This window comes from Cervus canadensis, chromosome 1 (assembly GCF_019320065.1).
Source record: "Cervus canadensis isolate Bull #8, Minnesota chromosome 1, ASM1932006v1, whole genome shotgun sequence".
Taxonomy (NCBI): domain Eukaryota; kingdom Metazoa; phylum Chordata; class Mammalia; order Artiodactyla; family Cervidae; genus Cervus; species Cervus canadensis.
In genome coordinates this window covers 109,850,653-109,867,089 of record NC_057386.1, presented here as the reverse complement: position 1 = coordinate 109,867,089, position 16,437 = coordinate 109,850,653, and the positions used below count along the sequence as shown (strand labels likewise).

Here is a 16,437-nt window from a genome sequence, read left to right as displayed (position 1 = left end):
GGGTATTTAATACACATCCTTCCAATTTGTCTTCTAGCTTATGTTATTATAAATCTATCTTTGAAAAATGCAGTGTTTTGTACATGTATACATGGGGTCTTGGAGATCTTTGTAAAAAATAAAAATACTATATTGAAGGAATTCCCTGGCCATCCAGTGGTTACGACTCCATGCTTTCACTGCCGGGGGCTCAGGTTTGATCCCTGGTGGGGAAACTAAGATTCCACAAGATTGTGATAAGGCCAAAAAAATATATCAATTTAGAGAGATGTTGGGCTTCCCTGGTGACTCAGTGGTAAAGAATTCGTGGGCAATGCTGGAGACACAGGAGATGTGAGTTCAGTCCCTGGGTTGGGAAGACCCCTGGAGGAGGAAATGGCAACCCACTCCAGTATTTTTGCCTGGAAAATTCCATGGACAGAGGAGCCTAGTGAGCTACAGTCCATGGAGTCACAAAGAGTCAGACTTGACTGAGCAACTGAGCACCTTAGAGAGTATCATTACTAGTAGTGTCTCTTATAAAAGTGAAAAAAAAGTGAAGTCCTTGGGAGCTAATGGGATTACAGAATGTAACAGCTAGGAGTCACTTGGAAATTATTGGCCCTACCCCTTGCCTTCTTTGACAAGTGACAAGTGATCTGAGGTCCAGAGGCTTCCTTTTAAATGATTTCTTTCAGCGAAACTGTCCCCGTTTCCTGAGAGCCTGTATTGGTCAAGGTCCCCAGTCAGCAGTGCTGGAGAACACTGAGATGAATGGCAGAGGCCCTGCACCTGCACCCCCAGCCCCTGAGGAGACTTCCAGAGGAGGCCTGATGGGCTGTGGGCTTACCAGACCTCCTTAACTATTGAGCACTGGGCTCACAAAGGTCTCACAGAGATCTGATCTGGGGATACATCCCACAGCTCCTCCAGTCCTCCCCTTTTTATCTTCACCATTCCCCAAGTCCCCACATTCACCTTCTGAACCAGTGGTCCCAGCAGACTCTAGCAGTCAGGTTCCTGGGCGGCTTCTGCTCTTTCTTATCCTTCTCTTGGTTGCCATGTCTCTTCTATCTTTGGTCTGGCCTTGAGTGTCCTGGTGAAGCACAGAGTCCTCACCTGAACTTTATGTGCTTCCAGATTGGAGCCTCTCTGTTTGCCAGCAACATTGGAAGCGGCCACTTTGTGGGACTGGCAGGGACCGGAGCAGCTGCAGGAATTGCCACTGGGGGCTTTGAATGGAATGTAAGTAACACTGGAGACTCTGTGTCCTGGTCCTGGAAGTAGCTTCAGCAGCCGGCCAGTACAGTTCACACTCAGAGATGTGCTAGACATTAGAGGACCTCCCGGGGCCACCTTGCAGTGCAGTGGAAGAGGGGCTCAGTTTCAGGCCCCCAGGGTCCTGCTCCCTTTCCACCACGAGAAATCATTGACATGATGGCCTTAGTGTTTCTTTCTTCTTTTAAAAGGGTGGGGCAAATTGAGAGAGTAGCACTGACATGTATATGTTACCATGAGTAAAACAGATAGCTAGCGGGAAGCTGCTATAAAGCATAGGGAGCTCAGCCTGGTGCTCTGGGATGACCTAGAGTGATGGGATGTGGTGTGGGAGGTTCAAGAGGGAGAGGATATATGTATGATCTTGGCTGATTCACGTTGTTGTTCGGCAGAAACCAACACAACATTGTAAAGCAATTATCCTCCAACTAAAAATAAATTTAAAAAAGCCAAGCCCTCTCCTACCCTTTCAGCCACATTAGAGGTTTGAAAATACTTACCACCAGATTTCCAATATTATTATTATTATTTTTAAAAGCTTTCTAAATGGTATTTTACTCCTGTAAGCCAGGGAGAAGGGCGAAGGGACTGTGATGCCAGTGGGTAGCCGCCTGGGTCCCTGTCCACTGTTGCCCAACTGTTGTTCCCATGGGCCCATCAGGCATCACAGGTCTCCTTCAGTCACTGATGTCACTTAGGAAGTTGTCCCTAGAGCTCAAAGAGAAAATGCCAGGTTGTTGTTCTGGAGCAGCTGTGGGCCCTGCAGGCAGTAGTGTGGGCTAAGTCTCCTCCTGGTTTGACTCCATCTCTTTTTTGGTTTTAGGCCCTGGTTTTGGTGATTGTGCTGGGCTGGGTGTTTGTCCCCATTTACATTAAGGCAGGGGTAAGTATCTGCTCTGTTATTATGTAAGATGTATTTTCCTGCTGGCAAGTATTTGTGTAAACTTGGTCCTCCTGGAAAGCAGAGGAGACTTTTTGGGACAAGAGCCTATGACTTGGCTCTTTCCTGGGCTATAAAGTTCCCGACTGCTCTCAGAGACATTAAACAGATCCACTTGGCCACGACTTGTCCCTCTAGGAAGCCCTCCTAAGCAGGCTCAGTCTATTCAGCACCTAAATTATCACATTCCCTCATACTGGGTGAATGAATACTTGCAAGGTACTGCCGTGCATTGCTCACGATACATAACCGTCTACCTCTGCCCCTGGAAGGGAAGCAGCATGAGAAAAAGAACCATAGTTTCTTTTCATTTACAAACATCAGCAGTCCTTGTTGCTGAGCATGCAGCTGGTACTCATCTACCAAATGCGTGTTCAGTCTCTTGACTAAACCTCTGACATTTTACATAAGACAGCTTTAGCATCATCCATCCAGTGAGATGTAATGAGCATCTACTACCTGTACATCTATACATTGGGAGCTGAAAGCAGTAAAGAGGAAGCACAGGTAGACCATGCATCTCCAGGAGGCTCATGGACTGTTGGTGACACATGTCTGATTCCAGGAGACAGCAGGCTCAGGGTTGGGGACATGAGACAGAGTGTGGTTGGAATTTGCAGAAAGGAGCTAGGAGAGCAGTTGAGCTGGCCAGCAGCCACAACCCTTGGCAAGGCTTCTGCTCAGAGCAGGGTGAAGCATGCTCCCAGCCTGGCCATCTTGTTTCAGGGCACTGAAAAGGTCCCACTGTGGTTATGACATCTTGTTTACAGTAGGTGCTTTGTATAAGACTATCTATTTAGGGGCTTCCCAGTGGCACTGTGGCAAAGAATCCACCTGCAATGCAGGACATGTGGGTTTAATTCCTGGGTTAGGAAGATCCCTTGGAAGAGGAAATGGCAACCTGCTCCAGTATTTTTGCTTGGAAAATCCCATGGGTGGAGGAGCCTAGGGGGCTATAGTCCATGGGATCCAAAAATCGTTGGACATGACTGAGCACAGATACACACCGATCTATTTATCTATGACTTTCTCCTTCAAGGCAAGGATCTGTCTTCTTGGTTATATGCAGTCATGTGTTCATTAAAATATTGTTTATTGGGCACATACTATGTCCTGGGATAAGTTGCCTCTGCAGTGGTCGGGAGTGTAAAATTGAGATGAGCAAATGGCTGGAGGACAGGAACACGTGGACACCTCTCAGACTCCTCTGACCAGCAGGGTCAGAGGTGTGACCACACCTCTGACACCAGAGTGGTGCCCTGCTCTGCTTGCTCTGGGCCTTCTGATCACCTAGGCTGGCAGTGACAGCCCTTCCATCTGTGCAGGTGGTGACGATGCCAGAGTATCTGCGGAAGCGATTTGGAGGCCAGCGGATCCAGGTCTACCTGTCTGTCCTGTCCCTGGTGCTGTACATTTTCACCAAGATCTCGGTGAGTCCCCTGCCCCGGGTGCTGGGCGCTGGCTGGCTCAGAACCTGCCCACTCTTGCTCCTCAGCAAACGCTGGCCCACAGAGAGTAGTGCTCTGTTGCTGTTAACTCGGTCCCTTAGGCCTTCTTGCTTCTGAGGGTAAAGTCCTATTTCACACATTAAGGACTGAACACACAGACCTCCTTACTGTGGGGAAGGTTGAAGACATAAGTGGTTTGAGAAGGTTCAGTGAAAGCTGTTCTTAGTAGAAGATTAAAAGGGAGTAACGGATGCCTGAGGGCTGGCCCTGACATAAGGCTGTAAGCCTTTATACCCTGTCAGGGTCAGAATCTGGACCTAGTCTTGTCACTTGGCTTTCAGAGTGAACAACATTTTGCTGTTCTTGGTTCATCTCTTCCTTTCCATCTTTTTTTCTCCAGTAGTATTTTAAGTCAAATGCCAGACATCATGTCATTTCACTGTAGATTCTTTGGAATGCACCTTTAACTTTTGAAAACACGTAACCATTATGCTGTTATCATGCTTAACAAAATTTATAGTCATTTCTTATTTTGGGTAGTTTAACTCCTGGTCCATATTCAGATTTTCCTGATTATCTGGAAAATGTCTTCTTTCAGTTGATTTGCTTGAATCAGGGTCACATGAAATTTACACTTGGCATTTGACTGTTTTCTTTCTCTAGAGGAAATATATGTATATATACATATATATATATATGTATATATATTTTCAGACTACCACAATAATTTTTCTGTTTTATATTATTACCTTTTACATTCTTATACTTTTTTTTGATTGGGTTGTCTTATTGTTGTTGCATTGAAATTGTTCTTTATATATTCCGAATAACTTACCCTTATCTGATATATGATTTGCAAATATTTTCTCCCATTCTGTGGGTTGTCTTTTCACTTTAGTGTCCTCTGATGCACAAAAGTTTTAAATCTTGACGAAGTCCAATTTATGTTTTTTCTTTTCTTGCTTGTGCTTTTGGTGTCATTTTAAGAATCCATTGCCAAATCCAAGATCATGAAGATTGAATGCTATGTTTGTTCCTAAGAGTTTTATAGTCTTAGCTCTTGCATTGAGGTGTTTGATCTACTTTGAGTGATCTTTGTATATGATTGAAGTAGAGTCCAAGTTCATTCTTTTGCCCATGGACGTCTGTTTCTCCCAGAACCATTGAAGCGATTGTTATGTCCCGACTGAATGGTCTCACTGGGAACATGGGCTCAGGAATTGGGCCCATAGGGCTTTGATTGGAGTTGGGACTGATACCCAGCCTCACTGTTCTCTCCCTCCCCAGCTTCCTGACATCAGGGGCTGCTACCCTTGACTGGTGCCTGTGTGTTGATTCCACTCCTTCACTTTTTCCTCCCTTCCTTCAGGGTAGTTTTTAGTTACAAGATGAAAACCCTGGGCATTTCAGTCTTACTTCCTTAGAGACGGGTGTGTATAGACTGGACTGGGAGTTGCTGGGAGGGGTGGAGAAATCAGGCTTCCTGAGGGAGGGGAGGGCAGGGGCGAGAGGAGGAAAGGAATGTAAGCAGAAAGGTACGGAGGTGACCCTGGCACCCGTAGAAGCTGATGGGGACCGCTCCTTGCTCCCTGATTCAGCTTGTGAGGTGGCACCTGTCTAGTGAGCATGAAGAGGGGGGCACCGGCATTCCCTTTCTTGGAAGCCAACCTTCTCCAAGTCCACAGTGCAGGTGGGGGAAAGTCTGCTGGCTGAGCTTTGCCCTTGGAGCAATGCAGCAGCAGTCATATAAATAAGCTCAAGGCTCAGCCTCTCTGTCTGCCTTCCCAATCACCTCACCTATAGTTCAGGTTACTGATTAAACCTCCTGGACGTGGGATCCCACAGGTACCTGAGGGGCAGTCTCCCTCAGCTCAGGTCCTGATGGAGTCCATCCTTTCCCTAGCACTTGGCTTCTTCTGAATTTTACTTTTGAATAGTACTTAGTATGGATTGTGGGCTTCCTAGGTGGTACTAGTGGTAAAGAACCTGCCTGCCAGTGCAGGTAGACGTAAGAGATATGGATTCAATCCCTGGGTTGGGAAAATTCCCTGGAGGAGAATATGGCAACCCACTCCAGTACTCTTTCCTAGAGAATCCCATGGACAGAGGAGCTGAGTGAGCTACAGTCCAGAAGGTCACAAAGGGTCAGACATGATTGAAGCAACTTGCACCCTTTCTGTGTGATTTCTGGGGCTGCTTACTGGAGGCCTTGCCCAATGTCCACCCAATGCCCAGAGCCAGTGATCTCTTGAAAAATGCATATGAAGGATGACCTCTGCCTTTTGTTTTGTGCCAATCTTTTTATTTAGTCTCCAGTAGGGGTTTGACTTCTTCCATCTCTAGTCCTCATAAGAGTATGGCATGGGTGGGGATTTTTACTTATTTTCCATTCATGGAAGAGAAAGCTGAGTCTCAGAGAAATTGAGTAATTTGTCTCCAATTGAGAGCTAGTGTAGGCAAAGACAAGACTGGAGTCTGGGTCTCTCTAGTCCCATTGTCCGTATTCTCACAATTCTGTGCTGTGCTTGGATGGGATGAAGGCATAGGATAACAGAGTGGGATAGATTATCTAGTTCTATGATTGACGCTCCCATTTTTCAGTGGAGAAACTGAGGACCAGAGAAGAGAAGGGGCTTTGTGGGGTTAAACAGTAGCAGAGCTAGGTTGAGAAGCAGAGTCTCTGATGCTTTTGACAATATGTCCCCTGGGTCTTCTAAGTCCAGTATAAACGGATCAAAATTCAAGACCTTGGGGAAAAGTAAAATAACCAGTTAAGTGACCTTCCAATATAACCACATCTCTGAGAGTGGGATTTGAGAGGACTGTGAAGGGAGAAGTCAGCTCACACTGGTTGCATGAAGGATCTGAAGGTGGGCCATTTAGGCAGTGGGGAGAGACAGGGAAGGCCAGACAGGCAAGGCTTTGTCTTTAAAAATTAGCCTGACTTCAGATTCACCATGGGTCACACAGCATGAAATCCTTAAAAGAATTACACTGATAGTGACTATACTCTCTGGGAGCTCGCATTAAGATGCATGTGAGTTCAGAGCTTGTGAACAAAAGGAATTGTTAATTAAAATAAGGTAGTCATTGCACACAGAGATTAATCACTATTGTTGTGTGTGTGGAGGCATGGGTAGTTTATGATGGATAAGAAAAGAAGAGTGGCCTTTGAGATCCACGTCCAGACAGGGAACAACCAGGGACTTGACAGGAAGGCTTTGGGAGGATGTTGGGATCCAGCGGGCATGTAACTGATAGGAGAGAAAAAGTGAAATGAATTTCAGGTGCAGTGTCCCAGATGTGGCCCAGGCCACTGACCACGGGTGGCATGGAATCTTGACTCTGGCTGCCATCTTGGGGCCATGTCCTTTTGGACTCTGAGTTTCTGAGACCGACACTTCATTTTTCCTCCATGCGCTCCTCTGTTGGCACAGTGGTAAAGAATCTGCCTGCCAATACAGGAGACTTGGGTTCAATCCCTGGGTTGGGAAGATCCCCTGGAGAAGGAAATGGCAACCCATTCCAGTATTCTTGCCTGGAAAGTCCCATGGATAGAGGAGCCTAGTGGACTATAGTCCATGGGGTCACAAAGAGTTGGACATGACTGAGTGACTGAATACAAGCATGTATTCCTCAGAATTTTATAGGCTCCCTCCCATCCACCCACTCCACCCTAACACCCTGCCTTATCAAGTTCGGAGAAGCATTCTGTGCTGTAAAATTTCCTGGCATCATGTCTCTTATTCAAATGTACAAGATCACTTGAGATAAAGCCTCAGATTTTATGAATTACTTGTGATGACCAAACATCCCTGTGTATGTTTCCTGGGACTCTTATCACAGATCACAACTGTGATAAACTTCTATAGCAACTTTGCTATCTATTCTGTATCTTTGGTTGAAAATAAGAGCTTTGGCTTTTGCTTAAGTTTTGAATGCTTATCACCTTGTGCATTCACTCACAAATAGAGAAATTTGAATAACTGAGTTCTCCATCTCAAACCTCATTACCAGGCAAGATTTACTGGGTGCTCTGAAACAACTCGGACTAGAATGGGCAGCAAATGCATGCATCACAGAATTGCAAAGCATCAGAACTAAGACTAAATAACCTTCCCAAGGCTAATGAGATTAGTTACTCTAAGAGGGTTTCTAACTGGATTTGTATTTTATTGTTCCCTGTGAGTTCCATAGAGCTTGTTCAGTCAAGCTTTCAAAGGCTAAATCCACCTTCCTGTTTTTGTAAATAAAGTTTTATTGGAACACAGTCATGCCCGTTAATTGACGTATCATCTTTGGCTGCTTTCATGCTTCAACAGTAGATGACTTTGTGCAGGTTGGACAGAAACTGTATGTCCTGCAAAGCTTAAAACATGTGTGAAGTGAGCCTTTACAGAAAAAGTTTGCTGGCCCCTGGTCTAGAGGATCATAAATGTCTAGTTCACTTCAAGTTGGTTTTGCTTAGTAGCATTGGGAAAAATTTCTGTGTCCCCCCCCCCCCCTCACTTCCTTCCTTCTTCTTTAGTAAGGGCTAAGAGGGGTTTAGAGAAGGAGCAATTTGGGATGAGCTATGAAATAATTGATTTCACAGGTTTAGAGGCAAGTTCTTTTATATCAAAGCTGGTGGTATATTCTGCATCCAGTCCTCAAATTTTATGAATAAAAAAGTAATGAAATGCTTCAAACATACAGTAAAGTACAAAAAATAATATAGCTAGTACTACCACCAAGATTCTATAGATCTAAATAGTTTATCATTAAAAAAAAAGAAATAAAATATAATAGTAAGGCTCATCTATAACCTTTTAACCCCATTTCCTTCTTCTTAAAAGGTAAACATTATCTTGAACTTGGTATGTATTCTTCTGGTCTATTTTAAGAATATTTTTACTGTAAAATGTGTATTATTCATATATCCATAGGGAATATATTGTGTCATTAAATTTCTGTTTCCTCACCTTTGGAACTGTAAGAAAAATATAATGATGGCATTTAAGAATATCTAGAGGGGAAAAGCACCCATAACCCTATAATTATGACACAGACATTTTCACAGTTTGACTTGGCCTATAGTGTGTGTTTTCCTTTAGAGAGCTGCATTCAGAATACGCAAGCCATTTTATGGTCATTCTCCCCCTTCTTAGTATCAAACTGTAAACATTTCCCCATATTTCCACCTTAACAATTATTTTTTAGGGGCCATGGAGCATAATTGTTGATATACAGATTTCAGCCAGCCACCTAAAAATCCTCTGGTGGATGAAAGACTCTCAACAGTGGTCGTCTTTGGGTCTAGTGATAGAAGCAAGACTGTATTAACTTTCAATGTATAACTTTCTGTGCTATTGTTTTGAAATCATACAACATAATTATTTTATGTTAAAAAGAAGTAAACACATTTTTTTTTCGATTAAAAAAAGACCTTGCTCTCTGCAGAAACTATTCCAGAAAGGAAGACATTTACCTTTGAATGTTGTGGGAAATCACTGAATTTGGAGATGGAAATCCTGGATTTTAGCCCTTGAGCAAGTCATTGAGTTTTTCTCTCTCATCTATAAAGTGGAGTCAGTTTACTTGTCCTGTTACCTTGTTTTGAGAATCAGAACAACATATGTATCTAAAAGTCCTTGGTCAGCTGTAAAATCCCCTAGATATGGAGGAAAAACTATTCTTATGAAGTGGGGAAATATGTGGGCACCTAAGAGACCCCAAGACATGTCAGAGTGCCTGGGGTTAACAGTAAGCTTAGCTATCATGTCCTTGGTCACACCTGCTGACTTTCAGGGTTCCAAGGGCAGAGAGAATTCATTCTTGAAGTTAAGAATGACTCATAGGAGGAAGAATTTTTCAAGGAAGAGTTTTTCCAATTCATGAGGGAGGTTTTCTTGAAATTCTTTATCTGTCCTGTTAACTGGAGACAGTGCATATTATAAGAGCAAGATTTCAATTAGCCCAACACTTCCCATAGTCTCTAGAGACTTCATTTATAATGTTATCTTAGGAATTGTGTTACTTATTTGTGACTAATGATGGCAAAGCAAATATTAATGAGGGTATCATAATCCGCTATGGTGTGCTGTCATAAAGCATTACAAATTAACTATGCTGAAAAATAAGCCAAGGGCATTTTAAAGGCAGGAGAAACAGCCTTGTAATCTTTTTATAGCTCATTTATGCTTATTAGCTAATTTACTGAATCTACAGTGTGCACATTTAACAGCATTCCAATGAATGGAACCCCTCAAACTGAAATAACTTTAGTGACAGTACAGAGGCCTCAGAGGGGAGAGATTGACTTTGTGAACACTCATCACAGTTCCACATGGCCCAGAGTGCAGAGTCTAGCAGGAGTGGCCATTTCACCCTTAGCGAGGCTTTTGTGCAGCAGGGGGCTCTTTCTTCCTCTTCAGCCTTAGCTGCTCCAGAAGGCAAGGTAGAAGAGGTCTCAGACCTAGGAGGGGAATGCTTTCCTCAGCTGCAGATCTTTCCCACTTCCAGCCACTGAAGATCACAAGCCCCGGGAGTCAGAGCTTCCCACTTTAAAGATGAGAACCCTGAGACAGGGAGAGGTGAAATGTCTTATCCAAGGTCACTCAGACCTATCCTGGCAGTATTGGGGATAAAACCCAGGTCCTCTCACCACCAACCCTAAGGGCAGAGGTCTCTTTCTAAGTCACCATCTCTCTCCCCATGTCCTCTCTTCCTCTTCCAGGGAAGACAGTGACAGTAGGTCCCCTGGGACTAGAGAATCTGCCGGGAACTAAGGCACTAGGTCCTCAAGAGGCCCGACTTGGGGGAAGAGGCCAGACATTAGTTGGTGTGAGATGAGCTCTCTGCCAACCAAGAGGCAGGGAATAGGAGATATGGTTGGTGGGACTGAGCCACTGGAGGCCCCGAGGAGCTGTGAGGAGGAGTAGAGGGGATGATGAAAATCAAGAGAAGATGCAAGCGTGCCCTTCCCCAGGGCCTGACCGGGTGGCCCCTTACATGCTCTGAAATGTGTTCAGTTTTATGCAATAAAACAGTCCTTGCACTGCATCTAGGGAAAGCCTAGTTCTTTTGCATCTAGAGATTTGAAAACAAAAGGTTCACCACCATCATCCCTTAATACTGTCCTTCTGGTAGTATTTTGGAGACTACATGAACATTCATTTTGGGTGACTCCAGGGCTCTCTGTTGGTTTAACTGCACCAACCAGCCAGGTAGAAAGTTCTTTATGGGGCTAAATGAGGCAGGGAGAAAAATAACTGCATCAAGCACTAGTGAATTCAGGAGTGAAGAGGGAGTGTTTCCCCCTAAACTTACTTGTGATTATCTAGATCAACAGTCCCCAACCTTTTTGGCATCAGGGACTGGTTTTATGGAAGACAATTTTGCCATGGACTGGGGGGCAGGGGATGGTTTCAAGTTGATTCAAGTGCATTACATTTATTGTGCACTTTATTTCTAACCTAATGCCACCATTGATCTGACAGGAGGTACTGGCCCAGAGGTTGCACACCTCTGATCTAGATAAAGACATCTATCACCAAGCCTGCCACACAGGAGGTTCTTGGTGATGCTCTGGCTGTGTTTGAATCCAGATGGATCCCATCTAGACAGAGGAGATAAAATCATGGTGGTGTTTACATCTCTCTCCATTCCAGGGTGAGGGTGGTTTTCCCTCTCACAGACTCCAGCACTCACACTTGCATTTGGGAGTAGATCTGATAAACCTTTTACACTGAGGTGTAAATGAAGGATAACAGCTCACAACAGCAGCCCACAAAGTGGGTTGTGAGGAGCCTCAAGGTGTTAATAGTTGTTCCTTGGCAAACAGAGTTCCACAGTTGAGTGAGTTTGTTAAGGGTCATTTACTACATTTCTCTCCTGGGGAGTCACAGTGTACTGAAGGCTCAGAGAAGTTGTGGGTAAAGAAACTGCCTTAACTTTGTTTAATTCAGCATTTCACAGCCCTCTTTTACAGAATTCTTTTTTTTTTTTTAATTATGGAGTATTTATTATCATCTTGAATAAAGCGTTTTGGGAAATTTAGGAATAGAGCAGGATTCTCTTTCAGGTATTCATATCCTTTTGTTTTTTCATATATATTCTTATTTTGCTATTATTTCTGTTAGTTTATTTATTTTTAATTAATTAATTATTATTTTTTGGTTGTGCTGAATGTTCATTGCTGTGTTTGGGCTTTCTCTAGTTGCAGTGAGTAGGGGCCACTCCTTGTTGCAGCTCACAGGCTTCTGATTGTGGCGGCTTCTCTCATTGCAGAGCACAGACTCTAGGCACATGGGCTTCAGTAGTTGCAGCACTCAGGCTCAGTAGTTGCTCTGTGGCTTGTGGGATCTTCTCAGACAGGGACTGAACCAGTGTCCCCTGCATTGGCAGGCGGACTCTTATCCACTGTACCACCAGGGAAGTCCTCCTTTTGTTTTTTATTTTTACTTTTATTGTGGTCAGAACACGTAGCTTGCCATCCAACCTCTTGACAGATTCTGAGTGTACAATACATATTGTTGACCAGGTGCAATGTGGGGCAGATCTTTAGAGCTTATTCCTCTTACTTAACTGAGAGATTATGCCTGTTGATTAATAACTCCACCTTCCCCCAGCCCCTCGTAACAGTCATTCTAGCCCCAGATTTTATGAGTTTGACTATTTTAGAATCCTCATATACATGGAATTGTGCACTGTTTGTCTTCCATATTTTCAACTGGGGATAAGGATATGAACCACTAATTGTGAAATTTCAGCCAAAGGTTAAGGGGTTGTGGGCCAGCGTGGGGCCCCAGAAATCACAGGCATTGACATGACTTAGGAGTCAGTTTCTGCTAACCTCTCCAAGCCCTCCTACCTGTCCCTGCAGCTGACTCACGTGCCTCAGCTGGTCTCTCTCACCCCAAACCCACCTCTCCTCTCCTTTCAGGCAGACATCTTTTCTGGGGCCATATTCATCAACTTGGCCTTGGGCCTGGATCTCTACCTAGCCATCTTTATCTTATTGGCAATCACCGCCCTTTACACAATCACAGGTGAGTTCCCTCGAATGGCTCAGCCCCAGCCCAGCTTGGGTTAGGCACTTGTGAAGGGTGAAAGGAGGGAGGAGACGTGGCTTCTCATCTCAAGGAAGAGATCCACCCAGGAGACAGTTCGAGGAAACAGTTGTAGGTGCCCCAGAAAAATCCAGTGTTGGTGGGAATAGGTGAGAACTTGGCCTAGTCGGGAGAAGCAGAGAGGGAGGGCCAGGTGCAGAGAGATGTAGGAACAAGGGAGTCAGGAGTGGGAGTGGCAGGGCTGGGCAGGTGAGCAAGTGGATGCGTCCTGCTGGAGGAGGGGGCTCAGTGGGAAGTAGTTAAGGGTGGAGGGTGTAGGTGGTAAGACCTGATGGCTGAAGTGGGGTCACAGTGTTCGGGGTATTGAAAGTCATTTGACAGAGACCTTGGGTTTGACATGACAGGGGGTGAGGGGCACTATAGGGAGGGAGGGGGGAGTGACACACAGATTTTAGAGGAAGACTCAAGATGTGACTGGAGAAGCTGGAGACATGAGTAGCCATTGGGGGCACCTCTGCAGAGCTGTGTTGCTCTACTCTGATTAGGGGCAGGCAGGGTAGGTGATGGAACTTGCTGCCAAGCTGGAGTCCCATAGTGTTGGGGACAAGTTACTCAGACGGCCTGAGAAAACAGAGTGGACACACAAGTAGCCCTTTGAAATGTGCTGATTTGCTCATGTCCCCAGACATCTTGTGAGGTGTCAGCTCTTTGCTCTTCCCTTCTCCGTCTGTGGCAGATGCTTCTCCTGGCTTAAAGCATCACATCAAACTCTCCATCCTCATATAGGGGGAAACTTTCTTTCCAAGGCCTTCCCAGCCTTTCTGTGAAAAGTGGAACATGTAGGTGGCAGACGGCTGTAACAGGACAAAAGAGGGAAGGAAGGAGGGCAGGAGGGTGACTGAGGGGTGCAGAAGACGTGCAGAGGGAGAGAGTGGGAGTTGGGGAGTGGGTGGGGAAGGGAGGTGGGCTGACGGGGTGCCCTCCCACCTGAGGTCAGATGCATCACATCCTTTGCTCTTAGGGGGCCTGGCGGCTGTGATTTACACAGACACCTTGCAGACGGTGATCATGCTGCTGGGGTCTTTCATCCTGACTGGGTTTGGTAAGTGGGGCAGGGGCAGGTGGGGAGGTGGGGAGGCAGAGTTAGAGGCCACTGGCCTGGGCAGTGAACTGGGCATACTCTGCCCTCCCTGGGGGAGTGGACTGGCCTGGATTGGCCATCACTGTGGGTGTGCGGGGGACATCTTCCCCAGCCCTGGAGGTCTCAGGTTGGGTCCAGCCCAGGTAATACCTGGATTCCTTGCTGCCCTCTCTACACAGTCTGGACTAGTGAGCCCCAGGGAGGGCCTCTGATGTCATGGTCTTCTCTCCACAGAGAAGCTGGAACAAAAAAGAAAAAAAAAGATAAGGCTAAATATCTATCAGACTAAATATATTTAAATGTCACATCTTAAATCTTGGATTGTGTCATCTACCTTTTAAAGTTAAATGTCCTTTCTTTTGTGAATTGATCATTTTCTTATTTACTTCCCTATTTGACAAAAAAAAAAAAAAAAAAAAAATCAGCAACTCTGTAGTCCCAGTCCCCCGTTTTGAAATTTTATTTGTCTTGAAATCCTAAGGACAAGACCGAAAACCCTGCAAATAGAGGTATTTGTTGTGGGAGGATATAAAAAACCATTTTATTTTTAAGGGGGCCCATGCTTTCTGGGTGTTCTGTGAAGCCTCTTATTGTCTCTCTATGCTGTGTTTTCCAAGAGCTTCCGTTTGGTTTTCCTTGGTGTCCTCAGGAGACTGGGGGAGGAGAAAGGAATGCCTTATTCCACAGGGCAGGGCCTAGAATACCTTATTCCCACAGCCAAGGTGCGGCAGAGCCCCCGACTTCCTCACCCATCCTCTTCCATCCCACCACACTGCTGGGATGGGGGGGTCCTAGTCTGCATCCAGGATCCCAAAGGCCACTGAGGATAGCAGGTGGTGAGGGGGAAAGCAGAATCTCTGAATCTGGTTCAAAACCAACGTCTATCTTTTAATAATTCAAATACTTGCCCTTTGTAAAGAAGCTCATGGTTGGAGTACTTTCACAGGTTATTGCTTTGGACCCACACAGTAGCCCCCGATGGGGCTGGGCATTCTATGGATGAGAAAGCTGAGGCCCAGAATGGGACGATGACTTGCCCGAGATTGCACAGTGCAAGTTCTGGCTGTGGGCTTCTCAGGCATCCACAGAAGAAACTGCTGTGAAGAGCTGAGAGTTTCAGGAAGTTGACTTTGTCACCAATGTTTTCCAGCTTTCCACAAAGTGGGAGGGTATGGTGCCTTTGTGACAAAATACATGAATGCCATTCCAACTGTGACCTCTTATGGAAACACCACCATAAAGGAAGAGTGCTACATCCCGAGGGCTGACTCCTTCCACATCTTCCGAGATCCTCTCAAGGGAGACCTGCCCTGGCCTGGGCTCATCTTTGGGCTGACCATCATCTCCCTGTGGTACTGGTGCACAGACCAGGTACCCATGCTGTTGGACCTGGGAGGAGAGAGGGTCTTCCCCAGGGTGCTGCAGAGCTTCCTGCCTTTCGTGCAGCTTGTGGGGAAGGCAGGGCAGGCTCCTGTGGTCTGAGGGCTGCTGAGTCTTGGTGATATGGGAGTGCCAGGCTGACGACCCAGAGTGGTGGTGGGAGCTGGGGTGGTCAGAACATATTGCAGGGTCTCTTGCTTACACCCCCCCTCACTGGGCTTTCCCTGGCAGGTCATTGTGCAGCGCTGCCTCTCTGCCAAAAACATGTCGCACGTGAAGGCCGGCTGCATCATGTGTGGGTACATGAAGCTGCTGCCCATGTTCCTCATGGTGATGCCAGGAATGATCAGCCGCATCCTGTTCACAGGTGACACCTTCTGCTGGACTCGCCAACCTCTCTTTCCCACTTTGAAAACCCCCATGGCTCCCTCTTCCTTTTTTCTGCCCTCTTCTTTTCTTGCCATGATTACGAAGCATTATTGTCCCCCCTGCCCCAGACACTGAGTGACTTGAGGTCACAGAACTTGCGTAATTGTGTTCCCTGGTTCTTTACGTAGACAATTATGGTTTCCCCTTTTGCAGAGTCTCTGAAGTCATGACATGCCTCTAGCTAGGGCTTCTTCTAGCTAACATTTACTCATCTTTTGCTCTGTGTCCCCCCACACCCCCAGGTTATGGTAGTGTGTTGCTGTTCAGTTGCTAAGTCCTGTATGACTCTTTGCGACCCCATGGACTGCAACATGCCAGGCTTCCCTGTCCTTCATCATCTCCCAGAGTCTGTTCAAACTCAGGTCCATTGAGTTGGTGATGCCATCCAACCATCTCATCCTTTTTTGCCCCCTTCTCCTTTTGCCTTCAATCTTACTCAGCATCAGGGTCTTTTCAATGAGTTGACTCTTCACATCAAGTGACCAAAGTACTGGAGCTTCAGCTTCAGCATCAGTCCTTCCAATGAACATTCAGGGTTGATTTCCTTTAGGATTCACTGGTTTGATCTCCTTCCAGTCCAAGGGACTGTCAAGGCTCTTCTCCAGCACCACAGTTCGAAGGTGCTCAGTTTTCTTTATGGTCTGATTCTCACATCTGTAGCTAGCTAAAGTCTGGGGACTCTTCCCTCTGCTTTCCTCCCTAAGCATTCTTCGCTTTTCCCTCCTCTGCCTAGAAGCTGTCTTTCCTCCCCAGGCAGAGCTTGGGATGGTCAGGACCAGCAGGGCAGGGGGA

The 16,437-nt window shown here is 45.9% G+C and overlaps 1 protein-coding gene across 1 annotated transcript in view; it reads left to right on the top strand.

Annotated features, from left to right (window-relative positions):
- The window catches only part of SLC5A1 (solute carrier family 5 member 1), a 50,707-nt gene that overhangs the window by 21,019 nt on the left and 13,251 nt on the right, over positions 1-16,437 (top strand). Inside the window, exons 5-11 of the mRNA XM_043435634.1 lie at positions 1,120-1,224; positions 2,081-2,140; positions 3,523-3,627; positions 12,569-12,674; positions 13,717-13,797; positions 14,987-15,207; positions 15,448-15,583. Of these exons, the coding sequence (XP_043291569.1) occupies positions 1,120-1,224; positions 2,081-2,140; positions 3,523-3,627; positions 12,569-12,674; positions 13,717-13,797; positions 14,987-15,207; positions 15,448-15,583 (814 nt within the window). The remainder of the gene's footprint in view (positions 1-1,119; positions 1,225-2,080; positions 2,141-3,522; positions 3,628-12,568; positions 12,675-13,716; positions 13,798-14,986; positions 15,208-15,447; positions 15,584-16,437) is intronic.